The sequence below is a fragment of the Barbus barbus genome (genome assembly GCF_936440315.1).
Source record: "Barbus barbus genome assembly, chromosome: 6".
Taxonomy (NCBI): domain Eukaryota; kingdom Metazoa; phylum Chordata; class Actinopteri; order Cypriniformes; family Cyprinidae; genus Barbus; species Barbus barbus.
In genome coordinates, this window is record NC_136734.1 from 3,740,260 (window position 1) to 3,754,481 (window position 14,222).

At 34.5% G+C, this 14,222-nt stretch overlaps 1 protein-coding gene across 2 annotated transcripts; it reads left to right on the plus strand.

The window, feature by feature from the left end:
- The first annotated feature begins 1,542 nt into the window (after positions 1–1,542).
- On the plus strand, positions 1,543–13,211 carry LOC306871981 (G-protein coupled receptor-associated protein LMBRD2B-like). 2 transcript variants are annotated; one of them, XM_079420285.1, is made up of 18 exons: positions 1,543–1,677; positions 2,367–2,583; positions 3,718–3,821; positions 3,972–4,070; positions 5,330–5,497; positions 5,600–5,810; positions 5,895–5,969; positions 6,375–6,488; positions 6,617–6,800; positions 7,974–8,155; positions 8,780–8,913; positions 9,011–9,116; positions 9,545–9,642; positions 9,743–9,846; positions 10,151–10,197; positions 10,307–10,469; positions 10,713–10,812; positions 12,014–13,205. In XM_079420285.1, the coding sequence occupies exons 2-18, from the start codon at positions 2,410–2,412 to the stop codon at positions 12,075–12,077; spliced, it is 2,127 nt and encodes a 708-aa protein (XP_079276411.1). In that variant the 5' UTR covers positions 1,543–1,677; positions 2,367–2,409; the 3' UTR covers positions 12,078–13,205. The 2 variants fall into 2 exon arrangements, with proteins under 2 accessions (XP_079276411.1, XP_079276412.1); XM_079420286.1 differs by having other exon boundaries at positions 1,545–1,677; positions 10,307–10,415; positions 12,014–13,211.
- Positions 13,212–14,222: the final 1,011 nt, after the last annotated feature.

Consider the following 14,222-nt stretch of genomic DNA (forward strand, 5'->3'; position numbering starts at 1 on the left):
AAAGAAGAAATGACAAAAGCACATAAAAATAAACTAAATAATTATCATACATCTATTTCTGACACTACTAGTCATTTAAAATATGCAAAATAATGCACCCTTGGTGCTTTTTTATAAGTGAAAACAAACAGCAAAATAGATTTTTTTAAAAAAGGAAACAATGAAATGCTGATATTATAATGGCTTCATGAGCTTTGCCCTGTCTGCTGTTAAAGGGTTTAGGATGAGAGGAGCAGATGGCTTTAGCGGCCGCACACCTGTTACACTCAGAGAACTGCCACAAACGCTGAGCTGACTCCTTCCTTCCCGCTTCACACAGTACAGGTTATGAAGATGATGAGCGTTCAGGACTGGCTCCAGTCTGCTGACGTGCTGCTCTCTCTGCTGCTGGACTCTCTGGAGAACACCGACTATATGGAGGACTGGGATCTGTGTCTGAGGTTACTGGAGAATCTGAGTTTGGATCTGATCGGTCAGGTGCAGTGCTTGCTGGAGGACCGGGCAGTGTGTGTTCAGTTTCTAGGCTCGTTGTGGGCAGATGACCTCTCCACCTGGGCCTTTCTGACCATCTAGACCTTCAAGTGTCTACGAATCAGCAGAGGATGATTTTCCAGAAGAGTTCACTGCAGCAAAGCGTTCTGACTGACTCTGATATCTTCGTACTCTGCTCAACATTCACAAATATAAACAAGAAAGGCTTCATTTGCTGTGCATTCTTGATTATTCTTGATATGTAAAGTTAAAGATCAACTCTCTATATAATTTCTTTGGTGATATTTTAATTTTCATAATGCTTGTATTCACTATAAACAGAGTAATATGAAATAAAGTGAGGGACTTTTAATCATCTCATGTTTACAATTTACTTCAGACAATTGTAACAAAAAAACAAACAGTAATTAAATGTAAACACAGTAAAATTAAATATAAATACTGAATTAAATAATAATAATAATAATAAATAAATAATAAACTGAGGGGTCTTTAAATGCTACATGTTTCTGTGTTACTAAAACTAAAATTTACTTTATAGAATTATTAAAATGTGAATAAATGTAATAAATGTAAAAACAGTAATGTGAAACCTTAATACTAAATTATAATTAATTATTTACAAATTAATGACTATTTAAAATAAAATTCAATTCAATAAAAACAGTCAAATTAAAAATAAACAGAGACATTTAAACGTTAAATGTTTGTGTGTTACTAATATTTTTTTTAAATTTATTATTTAAAAAAAAGCAAAACAATGTAAACATGTTTCTGCATTTATTTATGTATTTAATTATATCAATATGTATTTAACGATTTATTTATCTATTTATCTATTTATTTATTTCAACATTTATTTAATTATTTAATTTTGAGTAATTTGGCCCTCCATAAAACACAAACAGACCTTTAATCCATAAATTTGACTTCATAAAATAAAATAAAAAAAATATATAATTTTTTACTAAACCTAAAATGTACTATACAAAATGATATATAAAAATACATACTACATTTCCCATAATGCATCACGCGAGCAGGAAGTGCATCACTGCTCAGTTACGTGTCACGTCAAAAGGTTGTGTACAAAAATATCACGGGCTGCTTAATTTTTATCACGAGATGTGATCGTTCTCCGTTCTTCAGATATCGTGATATCGTCCTGAGTGCCTGTTTGAACTCGTAAGTTATGTCCAGTAATGTTTGATTGACGGTCAGAGGATGAATTGTAGCGGTGACAGAACCTGTTTGACTCTGTACTATTAATTACGCAATGATTACGTGTCATGAAATACATTTTGCATATAACATAACTTCAACCTACAGTTATTACAGCGATAGTCGTTTAAATAGTTTGACTTGTGTTTCTGATACTTTCTTTATATCGGTGTTTAGCTCATAATATTAATCAAAACGATTAAACTACTTTAGACGGTATTTTTTATTGTTTATATTATTTTAGCTCATAATTTAGTATAAACATTCATCAAAACGATTAAACTACTTTAGAAAGTATTTTTTAATGTTTATATTATTTTATTAATTTAATTATATGCCATACTTTTATTATTATTATATACTTTATATAATAAGCTGACTACATTTTTATATTTTATATATTTTAATTAGTTTTATCTATCATATTTCATTTGCTAAAAATAAAACTAATTTATTTCCCCCAAATTTCATTAGTTATATATTTAAAAATTGTATAATTGCTAAATCTTAATGCAAAACATAATTTCTTTTGATTCTGGGGTAAAATGTAACCTGGGACTCCACCAGTCTGGCTCCGATGAACTTGTTATTAATGTCAATATTAGATGTACCGGTACATGTGGAATCTTGATGAAGTTTCTCTGTCCAAACAGTGCTTGATGGAGTGTCCCGTGCCTGTCTGACGGAGCAGTCAGGATGAGTGGCGTGGCGCTCGCGCTGGAGGTGGTGGTGGTGTTCTTCCTCGCGCTCTTCCTGCTCCACCGATATGGAGATTTTCGCAAGCAGCATCGGATGGTCCTGTTCGCCACCCTCCTCGCCTGGTTCCTGTGCTTCCTCATCGTCTTCATCCTCCCGCTGGACGTCAGCACGGTGAGAGCCCCTGCATGTGTACAGACCGTAGTTAGAGGTGTTGTGGCGTAGTGTTAGAAATCTGGCCTGGAAACTGAAAGATTTCAGCCCTGAACCGCATGAGACTATATTCAGAAAATTAAGAAGTGTGCTCTCAGTATGAATTTAAGTTTGAGCTAAATTCATTCATAGAAAATCTGTTTCAGATTTTCTTCCCCTATAAAATATGATGATTATGCAATAGCTACAATTCAATTATGAAATAGCTGTAAATTTCATAAAAGTTTCTGCTGGTCTTAAAAAGATCTTAAACCAGAGCAGAAAATCTCAGCATTAAATGTTGCATGCACTGCAAAAGAAAATAAATAGCTTGCTCGGTAGTATTTTGTTACAGTTACAAATCTAAACATCCTTAAATCTAGACACTGTACATTTACTTAAGATACAGATTGAAGATATAAAGTATGAGAGATTGTGGTGTATCAAAACCTGTTTCCCTTTGAATTAAGTAAATTTTTCTGATATTTGTTCTTGTTTTGATCATAAACCATAAAATAAGTCTTGTTGTCTGATGCCATTTTGCTTACATCTTGATTTAAAAATATGTAGATTGGAAAATGACTAAAATACTGATGAAGAACATCACTTTTTGCAGTATAATCAGAAAGTACAATAACAGTTATTTCCTTATTCTAGTGGTTGGGAGCAGAGTTATTTAAGCCATAAGCCTTTTTTGGTAAAACTTAATTCAAAATTGTTATATTCTCTATCTTTGAAGCGTTGCTAATACAAGACTTTACATTTAGAGAACATATTGACATATTATGTTCCGTTCATTTTATTTATTCCATTAATTTTCTTGGTCTTAAATTAACCTGCAGAAACCCTGTGTATATAACACATTTATAAGTAGTAGAATTAGACTGGGAATACGGTTTGCATTTATAATTAAGGCATTTAACATATGCTCTTATCTAGAGGCCATTTCCAAAACCTTCTTTAGTGTATGCATGACTGCCATGATCAACAGATGGCAAGCATGCAATCCAGAACATTTCCTGCAGGCAAAAAAAGCGCTGTCTAAACACAAATAAAGTGTAAAAGCAGTCGGATTTTGCTTTCTTATTCAATCCCTGTGATGTGTTGCTTCCACAGACCATATATAAGCAGTGTAAGATCGATAATCTGGGCCACCTGCCAGCGAGCAAAACTTTCAACCGTGATAATTCCTCCAACTCTTCGGTATTTCCAACACAAAGGTAAACACGCTTGCTTTGTTGTAATGGATAGCACTAGGAAGAACTAAAGTGTTTAAACACTGTTGTACAAATAGTGCTAAGAATTTAATGTTGAGTTAATATAGTTACACATTAACTTTTCAACATCATTCCACCTTCTCCTGATTATAGGGTCCCAAAGACTTGCTATAAGCCTTGGAGTTACATCCCAGATGGAATTCTGCCTGTGTTTTGGAGGGTGGTGTACTGGACGTCACAGTCCCTGACATGGTGCGAGAGAAATGATGTCATTCCCCTGGTTCTTCACAATTAAGAGCAAGAGTAGGGTTCTGTTGACAGGCCTACCATGAGCTCTCATATTGTTAAATGCTGTTTTAAGCCACAATAGACCAGGTTAAATGCCATGAGGCTGTGAGGGATAGACTAAAAGTCTTTACAATGGCACACACTGTATAATCAGAATCAGAATGAGCTTTATTCGCCAAGTATGTTTAGGAATTTGTTTTGAAGTGAGGAAATATACAGCATGACAATGAGGAGAGGGGGGAGAAAAAAAATAATTCACAGACTATACTCTTATGAGAGTACAGTGTGAGAACAGAAAAAACACCCCAGCAACAAAAAGCACATAGTCAATCAACAGCATAGTCACACGACTGCAACAGGGGAGTAATCCAGTTCTGGCAAGCAGCCATCCGGGTCCTGCCCGTAAAGATCCTAGCTCATCATTTTTTTTACTCTGATTCTGTTTTATGGAACTTTTATTTTAGCTGAACCATCTTTATGTTCTTTAACAACAGTACTAACTGAATGCATTTTTTTTTATTCTAGTCAAAAATTAAATATGACACTACTCTGACTAAGTAGGTCTGCAATGTTTTCACTTTTTAAAAAGTAAGTAATTTGAAATGGACATTACTCCAAATAAGTTCAGCAGTGAACGCTAACTCCATTGAAGCATTGCAAATCATGCAATCAAGTACACAATTTAATATATACAATATTTGTATGTTTAAATATTTCGTAACAAATTCACTGCAAAAATATTGATTTAAGCTTTATTATTATTTTTAATGACTGCAGTCATTAATTTAGTATTGACGAAATACTAAATGATTTTTAGTAGATTATTTAGTAAATTAACTTTATTATTTATTAACTTTTAATGTGTTTTAGTAAATTAACTATTATTTTTTTAATTGACTAGTCATTAATTTAGTATTGTTTTTTTGCAGCACTTCAGAGAATGAGTAGTTCATCTCAAATATTTTCAAGTACTTTGTATTAAAATGATTAATCTTGCAGCTAGTTAGTTTGGTTTATGGTTTAATCAAATTTCCTTGAATGGTAAAACTCCTTCTGGAATTGGGATACACTCCAAATAACTCCACTATGTTAGCATTAGTGACATGAAATCATTTCTGTTTTATGACATTTTTCTTTTTTTTTTGTAATTACAAATTCAGTGACAGATTTTGCTTTTACTGAAGTATAAATGATTTTAAAAGGTCTTGTTTCCATGTGCGCAGGCTCTTGATTCCCTTCATGCAGTCGTATGCACGTTCAGGAGGCTTCTCCATCTCCGGAAAGATAAAAACAGCACTGATAGAAAATGCTATTTATTACGGCACATACCTGCTCATCTTCTGCTCCCTGCTCATCTACGTCGCCGTCAATCCAAAGTGGCATCTCACCTGGTGTGTGTCCTGCCCTCATCTTTCCCTTTCAACCAATCACAGCACTGCTTTAATTTGTAGACCAGTGCACATCTAACGTTTGTTATTCAATTGTGTTTTAAGGTCTGACTTGCGGACGATCGGCATTACCGCCGCCAACACCTGGGGGCTGTTCCTGCTGGTGCTGTTGTTGGGATACGGTCTGGTGGAAATCCCACGCTCCTTTTGGAGGGCATCGTGCCACGGGCAGCTGCTGGCAAAGACATACTTTAAAGCAGCAAAACTGATGACGGAAAAAGCAGATGCTGAGGAAAACCTGGAAGACGTCATGGAGGTGAGATCATCAATTCTTTGGTCAAAGTTCATGCATTATCTTATCCAAAAATAAGTGCATACTTAAGTATCCACACTTTTACAGGATGTCAGAACAGTCAATGAGACGATCAAATACAATCATCCACTACGCAAATGCATTGACACTATTCTGAAAAAGGTAAGCTTAACTTAATCTACAACCTACTGACTGTGCATGTGTAAATATTAGCGCTGTCAAACGATTAATCGCGATTAATCTCATACAAAATAAAAGTTTTTGTTTTCATAATAATATGTGTGTGTTATGAGTATATTTATTTTGTATATATAAATACACACACATACAGGATATATATAGAAAATATTTACATATTTATATTCATATTATTTATATTATAAATAAATATATTTAATATATAAACAACCTGTTTTTCTGAAAGGTATACATGGATGTGTGTGTATTTATATATACATAATAAACACATACATATATTATGTCAACAACAACTTTTATTTTGGATGCAATTAATCGTTTGACAGCACTAGTAAATATGGAGCATTAACAGACTCCCGTCTTTCTCAGTGTCCCGTAGAATACCAGGAAAAGATGGGCAGGAACATGGACGATTATGAGGACTTTGATGACAAAGGAAACCCTTATCCTAGTAAAAAGAGTTTAGTCAAATTACATAAACAGGTAAAATCACTGCAGCCGTATATAATATACAATATATAATATTAAGCAAATTGACTGGCTTATGCCTTAATTAAATATATATATATTGATATGTAATGGAATTGCATTGTACTAATATTTCCTGTCAGGTGATCTATGCTGTTCAGAGGCATAACCGTACGCAAGTTCAGTGGCAGATTTTATTGGACGAGGCATTTCACTTAGAGGATGTAGCCAAAAATGAGACAAGTTCTACTCACCAGTTCGTTCACAACTTGCCCTCTGCAGAACCGCCTGGATGGATCAGCAAGTACCTGTACACGCCCACCGTGGGTAAGAAAATATTTGTGAATACATTCAAACTCTTTTGAGGCGAAAATAGCATGAGGAATTATTCACAATGAGCGCGCCAACAAAGAAGACTTTAAAACAATGCATTCCCGTTCACCCATTCACTCCCACTTTTGTCTTTTAGGTTATTTTGTATGCATAATAGAAAAAGTGCTTCAGTATGAAAAGGTCTACAGGAAAGCATTGTTGTATATCTGTGCAGCAGGACTAACTGGAACCACCTATAAGGCCCGTTCGATCAAATAATCTTGCTTAAAACATGCTTTACTTGGGTGGTATCAGCAGCTTTCTTTCACAAGAACACTATAAAGCCAAAGTGTTGCACAAAAACACACAAGTCTAGCAAGATAGCAATGTTTGTGGAACAGTCTTTTGCTGAATACTGACAGAAATATCATTAGTTTTATCATCAAATGTCAAGCCACTTTTAAAGACTGGTTAAGAATGGTTACTTCATTTCAGCACACACACAACTAATGTCACCGAGCCGTGACCTTACAGTACAAAAAGGAGAAGTTGGTTGTCTGGCCGAGGCCATTTTTTTATAGAATGGATGTCAGTGGAGGAGAGCCTTCACTATGCTGAATAAAACACTTTTGTGGGAAAACAGCTTCTCGTTTAACGAATCAACAGCCGATATAATCTTCAACGCGATTGCAATTAAATATTCTTTTTGGATTGACCTATTTTTAGAGTTAACACTTAGGATTGAATTTATGGTACTTTGCATTCATTTAAATGGTATCCACAAACAGTATTTGACTGTCGTACAACTATGACAGAAATTCAGTGACATCAAGGCTGTAATGTGATTGGTTATCAAGGCACACATGATCCAATTTATCCTTTACACTTTTTTTTCCCAATAGTAGAGCTACGGACATTGGTATATCCCAATAATAAGACCATCTCTGCTTCCTTCAGTGGTAGTCTGTGGGATTTTTGCCTGTTTTGTCATCCAGCAGGCTAAAATCATAAGTCTGATTGCATATTGTCAACAATTGGAGGTGTCATTCATGTCTGAAGCACAAATGTTGCACAGTTGTATATTTAGGGTTAAGGGTTTGCTCAAATCACTAACCTTAAGTAATGAATGTTGTAAATGAGCAGTTTGAATAGGTCGTAACCTCATGCATCTCTCTGTCTGTCCTGTAGAGTGGTACTGGGAGTGTGTTTTCCGCCGGTGGTGTTATCGCGTGCTGGCTGTGGTTTTGTGCGTGTTTTCTGCAGCCGTGGTCTGGTCTGAGTGCACCTTCTTCAGCACACAGCCTGTTCTGTCTCTCTTTGCCGTCTTCATCCAGCTCGCAGAGAGAGACTACAATTACGTTTACATAGAGGTGAGAAAACACAAGCACAATTCTACACATATATTGGAGAAGGCTGCATATGACCAATCAGAAAGCTGCATACTGCCGTTAACACGGCTAAGCGCTGAAGCCAGGGTCCAAAATGAATTCCAGAATGAAAATTTACTGCCTATAAAACCAAAATTTGCATTTTTGAGTAAATTGGATTATTTATTTATTTAATTGAATGGGGACAGTAACAGTACACTTACATAAAAATGCCAAGAATAATCAACCAATGCAAGTAAAAGTGTTTGTAGCAAGAGCTAATTTGCAACATTGGTCCCTAGAAGGCTTTTATAAACTACAAAAATATAATCCTGTAAAAATGCCTATATAAGTAAATTCAATTTTAGATCAAATTTGGGTTCTATATGATCCATCAGTTTGAAGACAAGCAGATTTATTTGAACTTGGTGAACTTTGAAGTTATTTATATGAAATAGTGTTTGCAAACCATTTTATTATATGTAAGTGAATCAGAAACAGAATTCAACAATAAAAACCATGTAAACAACATTGCTTACTTACATCAGCTGGGAATTAATTATAAAAATGGTTTGAGGGATTGTAAAACTAAAACCTGTCCATTGTTATTTTGTCTTTGTGCACTAGATGGCGTGTTTTATCACCATATTCTTCTTGTGTTACTGTGTGTACTCCACTGTGTTCCGGATCCGAGTCTTTAACTACTATTACCTGGCCCCTCACCACCAGACGGACGCCTACAGCCTGCAGTTCAGCGGCATGTACGATACACCATGGGACTGTAACAGAAATCATCTCCGGGTTGTTTTGATTAGCAGCTGTATCAGTATTCTGCATATAATTGTGATTGCTGTGCAGGTTGTTTTGCCGTTTGACCCCTCCGCTGTGTCTGAACTTTCTGGGTGTGATTCACATGGATTCCACCATCTCCCATCAGCAAAGAGAGAAGACAGCGTACAACTCAGTGAGTCACACACCTCTCTCACAGATAAACATGAGCATGCATCTAGAAAATTAGCATCAGTGTTTTTAAATGAAAACATTCATTTATATTTTTTATAATTATGTAATAAATTTATATATTTATTTTATGATTATATATTTTTAGACTTATTTAAATGTATCAATGTAATATTACTTGGATGAAAAACATTGATAATGCAAATAAAATTCTGAATTTGTCTTTTTTTTGGATACTCTGAGACAATATTAAAATATTCAAGTTGTGTAAGTCTAATATATCTTTAGGTAATCTAGTCGGCCATACACAAGCAAATTCAAATTAATTTGTGAATCAAAATGATTCACTCATTTGTGATGTTGAATAATTTTAGATCATTATCCAGCCGTACTGATACTTTTGCCCACTTAAATTCATAATCTCTCTTTTAGATAATGGGATCCATGCAGGTCCTGTCATTCATCGCGAATGGATTTTATATTTATTATCCTATGCTCATCGTTTTGCTATGCATTGCAACTTACTTCAGGTAAGATTTCACTCCAACACAGATTCTCACGTGTTTGGCTTTTAAATATTCTAGAGACTGTTGTTGGAAGGCTGTTAGCTCTTTGCTTTTGTTTTTCTAGTCTGGGCACACGCTGTCTGAATCTGCTGGGCTTTCAGCAGTTCATGGGTGAGAATGATCTGACCTCTGACCTGGTGGACGAGGGAAAGGAACTCATCCGGAGAGGTACTACAGAATCCAGCCCTTTATTCCAACTCTCTTCAGTTTCCTATTTAAAGACCAGTGAATTCAAAATTGGAATTGTTCATCTATGTTAATGCATTCCTAATCACAGATAAGATCATTATAGCAGATATACTCTTAAAATGACATTAAATGTTTTTTTAATTATTTGATATAATTGCAACATTCCTAAGAAAGATTGTAAATGATTACTAGGACTGGATATTATTGCTAATTTTATATATACACACACACAAACATCACATGTTAATCTTACAATTGCTCTAAAAGTTGCTTTTGTTTTCAGAAAGAAGAAAACGGCAGAGAACAGAGGATGGCGAGAGCAGACGGAGAGTGAGTTTGTTTCTGGCCAAACTGCCTCAAAATTATTAATGAGATCAGATGCATGTGTGTAATCACTGCTGCCTGTCTGAACCCTGTTCATCACGTCTCTGTCTGTCAGGAATGGAGGGAACGCTATAGTGAACAGAGGGAAAGATACGGCGGGAGGAGCAGAAGTGCGTACTCCGAGCTGAAGGAGACGGATGGCCCCGGCACAGACACTGGCAGAGGTGAGGAGGACAAAACACTCCTGCAAGATGCTCGGAGCAATAATCAAGTTCTTGGTCAGTTAAAAGACAATTCATATTTAGTAATATTATTGATTTAACTGCACTGACACTGATAGTTGAGAGCAAAATTTGAACTGAATCGTTGAGATTTTTATTAAACATTGACACAGCTATTGAACCGAATTGAAATAATTTTTGAATCATTCTAAAATTGAAATCTTATAGAGCTGTTATGAGTTCATAGTTGATGAATTTTACAATATTGACATACAATTTCACATTTTATTATGTGTGCAGCTCAGTCCCGTAGAGATCGAAGTGACAAAGCTGAGTTACTACAGGATGTTGAACCGTTAGACTTCACTGGAGAAGAACCGCTGGAAACAGATAACAGGAGGTCTGGATTATTATATCTATAAAATAAATGCATTACTTTCAGAACCAGAACTCAAAAATAATGTTTTTCTCATGCATTTTTATGCTGTAATACTCCAAATATTTTATTGCTAAGATGACTCACCTTGATCATAATATATTTGTAGTTAAGTTTTACGTTTATTCAAATATTTCATTTTTATTTAGTTCTTTAATTTATACAACACTTCTTACCCAAGTAAAAGAGAAAGGATTGTTTTTTTTGCTGAAAATGTTTGCCCCAATTATAATTGTATGTTTAATATTTACTGCATATTTAATTAGAACAGCTAAATATTTTTTGTGATGAAGTGGTTACATGTGATGGTATTGTGTATAAATACAGTAGACATTACTGATTCAGGGTTAAATGATGATAAATATTACAGATATCACAAGCAAATTATCATAAAAGCCAACATAATATAGAGTTTCTTCAAGTTTTATAAAGGAAAATGTATGACTTAAAACCTTTTTTGAGACTAGTTAAAGAACATTTAAGGAACAAATGAAAGGAAACACAAATATCAACATGTTATCTGTATGTAAATGTCAAAGGAGCACACAATGAATTGTATTAGCAAAACTTCAGTGTTTGAAAATACACCTTCCACCCAATCTCCATTACTTTGAATTCATTTTAATTAGCTTAACTACAAAACAGAAATAACTTTTACTGTGTCTTCTGATCACACTGCACAAAACTGATGTTCTTCCTCAGTATTTGTCTTGTTTTCCAGTGTAAATTTCTAAAAGGATAGATGCAACAGTGACATAAGAAGTCTTTTCTTTAGAGAAATTTATAAAAATGAATTTATAATAAAAATTCAAATATCTGCCTGTGGGCTCAGAAAAATCAGCTTAACTTAAAGGGAAAACAAGTAATGCCAACCGACAGGTATTTGTTCTTATTTTAAGCATAAACTCACTTAATTTTGTTAAATTTCTCAAAAAAAACAAGATTTCATATCTTCAATTTGCATCTAATCTAAGAAGTAATTGGTCATTTGTAGTGGATTACTGTTTTTGAGTAATTTACCCAATACTGGCCAGGACTTTCTGCTCTAATTTAAGACCTTTTAAGGCCTTAATTTGTAGAAGAGCAACTTAAGACTTTTTAAGAGCAACAGAAACGCTGGCATTTTCGAGGTTTACATTGAAGTTAATGGATTGTGTCTCTGCAGGTACGCTGGAGGACATTACCTCGCGACCTCTGCATCTCGTGCACGCATCTTTGATGATGTTTGAGAACAAGGAGAACAATGAAGGGAAACTGTTTGCACTTTTTAATCTTCACACTCTTCCTGAAGTGTCCAGTGAGGGACCGCAGCTTTAACGCTTCTGTCTGTAAAGTGTTTTGTGCGTGTGTTTTGTCCTTACCTTCCATTGCCCCTTTACTTCCAGATGAAGCCAAAACAGCAAACAGCACATAGACAGCTGTAGTTCAATGAAGGTGCTGCATCTTCTGAGCAGTGACGGTTGGTCTTCATGTAGAGGATCATTATCATGTGGCTGAAAAGGGAAAGAAAAAGCTTGCATTTTCACTAGAAGCCTAATTTGAAGTTTAAAGATTTTTTAAAGATTGTATTTACTGAATACACCAACAAGGGATTTTTTTGGTCACCCAGATGCATGCATCTCACTGGGTCCTGTGTGCCCTGCTTTGACTTCTGACCTTTGACCCTCAGGATGGGAATGTCTTTGACCAGTAAATGACCTACATGAAATACTTTTGTTTGACCATTTTGTTTAATCGTTCATTATTTAATAGATCAGACCTTAAAGTTACGGGTGAGATGATTCGTAACATATCTAATTTAGGTTATCAGTTCTTGTTTTGTACTGTAAACTTTAAATCTCTTTAATCAGTGGAAGATGTCTGAATGCATATAACATGAAAACTGTTTTACTTTTTTTCATTTGTGTTCTATTTATTATGAATGTCCCTGAATTAATATTAAATAACCGCTCAGAGCTACTGACATGTTGAATGATGATTTGAGCTTTTTTGGGATGACAAACACATCTTTATAGCAGCTGTTTTAATTCTTTTCTGTTTTGGGTTCTTGTTTTCATTTCCTCAATACCTCAAATAAAAATTCCTGAGATCTTAATTACATTTCGGTGAAACTGTGTACAATTGAGTGAGACCAAAAAACTGTCTTGACTTTTAATGCTACTCGGTGACAGATTTGGCTGTTCACACCAACCATAACTGAGAGTTTGAACTAAAGAAAAAGAATACAGGTCTATCAGTGTCAGGAATTTGAGTTAACAGAGAACAGTATTTAAAGTACTTTAGAATGTGTAGAGTGAGGGAAAGGCAGTAAACATCTATGGTTCATTTGCTTCCAAAACTTCCAATAAAACCATGCAATTTTGGATTTTTTTTTATATTTAATCTAGTAATACATATACACTGAACAAAATAAGCGCAACACTTGTTTTTGCCCCCATTTTTCATGAGCTGAACTCAAAGATCTAAGACTTTTTCTATGTACACAGAAGGCCTATTTCTCTCAAATATTGTTCACAAATCTGTCTAAATCTGTGTTAGTGAGCACTTCTCCTTTGCCGAGATAATCCATCCACCTCACAGGTGTGGCGTATCAAGATGCTGATTAGACAGCATGATTATTGCACAGGTGTGCCTTAGGCTGGCCACAATAAAATAACACTCTATTGAATTAATTTACCAAATGACACCACTCACTCCTGTTAGTGTTACTCAGTTACTATATATTAATATAGGATAAATGAGTAACAGGACTGAAAGAAACAGGATTGATATTTTCAGATAAAATTAGCAAATACATATAATATAGCCACATGGGGTACATACTCATACAATTATAATGATTAGGATACTCAGCAAATTATAATGATTTACCAAAGGTTTGTATTTTTAAAATAAACAAGTAACATCTAAGAAATAATTTAGGTAACAGGAAAATACATTATTATTGACACTCCCCGTCATTATTACAATATCATCAAAAAGAACATGTTTTAGGTCATATATATACATATATATGTGACCCTGGACCACAAAACCAGTCATAAGGGTTAATTTTTTTAAATTGAGATTCATACATAATCTGAAAACTGAATAAATAAGCTTTCCATTGAGTTTGTTAGGACAGGACAGTGTTTGGCTGAGACACAACTATTTGAAAATCTGGAATCTGAGGGTGCAAAAAAAAAAAAAAAAAAATATATATATATATATATATATATATATATAGAAAATTCGCCTTTAAAGTTGTTCATATGAAGTTCTTAGCAAAGCATATTACTAATAAAAAATTAAGTTTTGATATATTTACGGTAGGAAATTTACAAAACATCTTCATGGAACATGATCTTTACTTAACATCCTAATGATTTTTGGCC

Excerpts from the sequence above, each read along its gene's own strand:
- LOC306871981 (XM_079420285.1), top strand. The coding sequence starts at position 2,410 with ATGAGTGGCGTGGCGCTCGCGCTGGAGGTGGTGGTGGTGTTCTTCCTC. Across the intron at positions 6,801-7,973 it reads CCTGTACACGCCCACCGTGG|AGTGGTACTGGGAGTGTGTT; the intron begins GTAAGAAAATAT and ends TCTGTCCTGTAG. Across the intron at positions 10,470-10,712 it reads GAGCAATAATCAAGTTCTTG|CTCAGTCCCGTAGAGATCGA; the intron begins GTCAGTTAAAAG and ends TTATGTGTGCAG.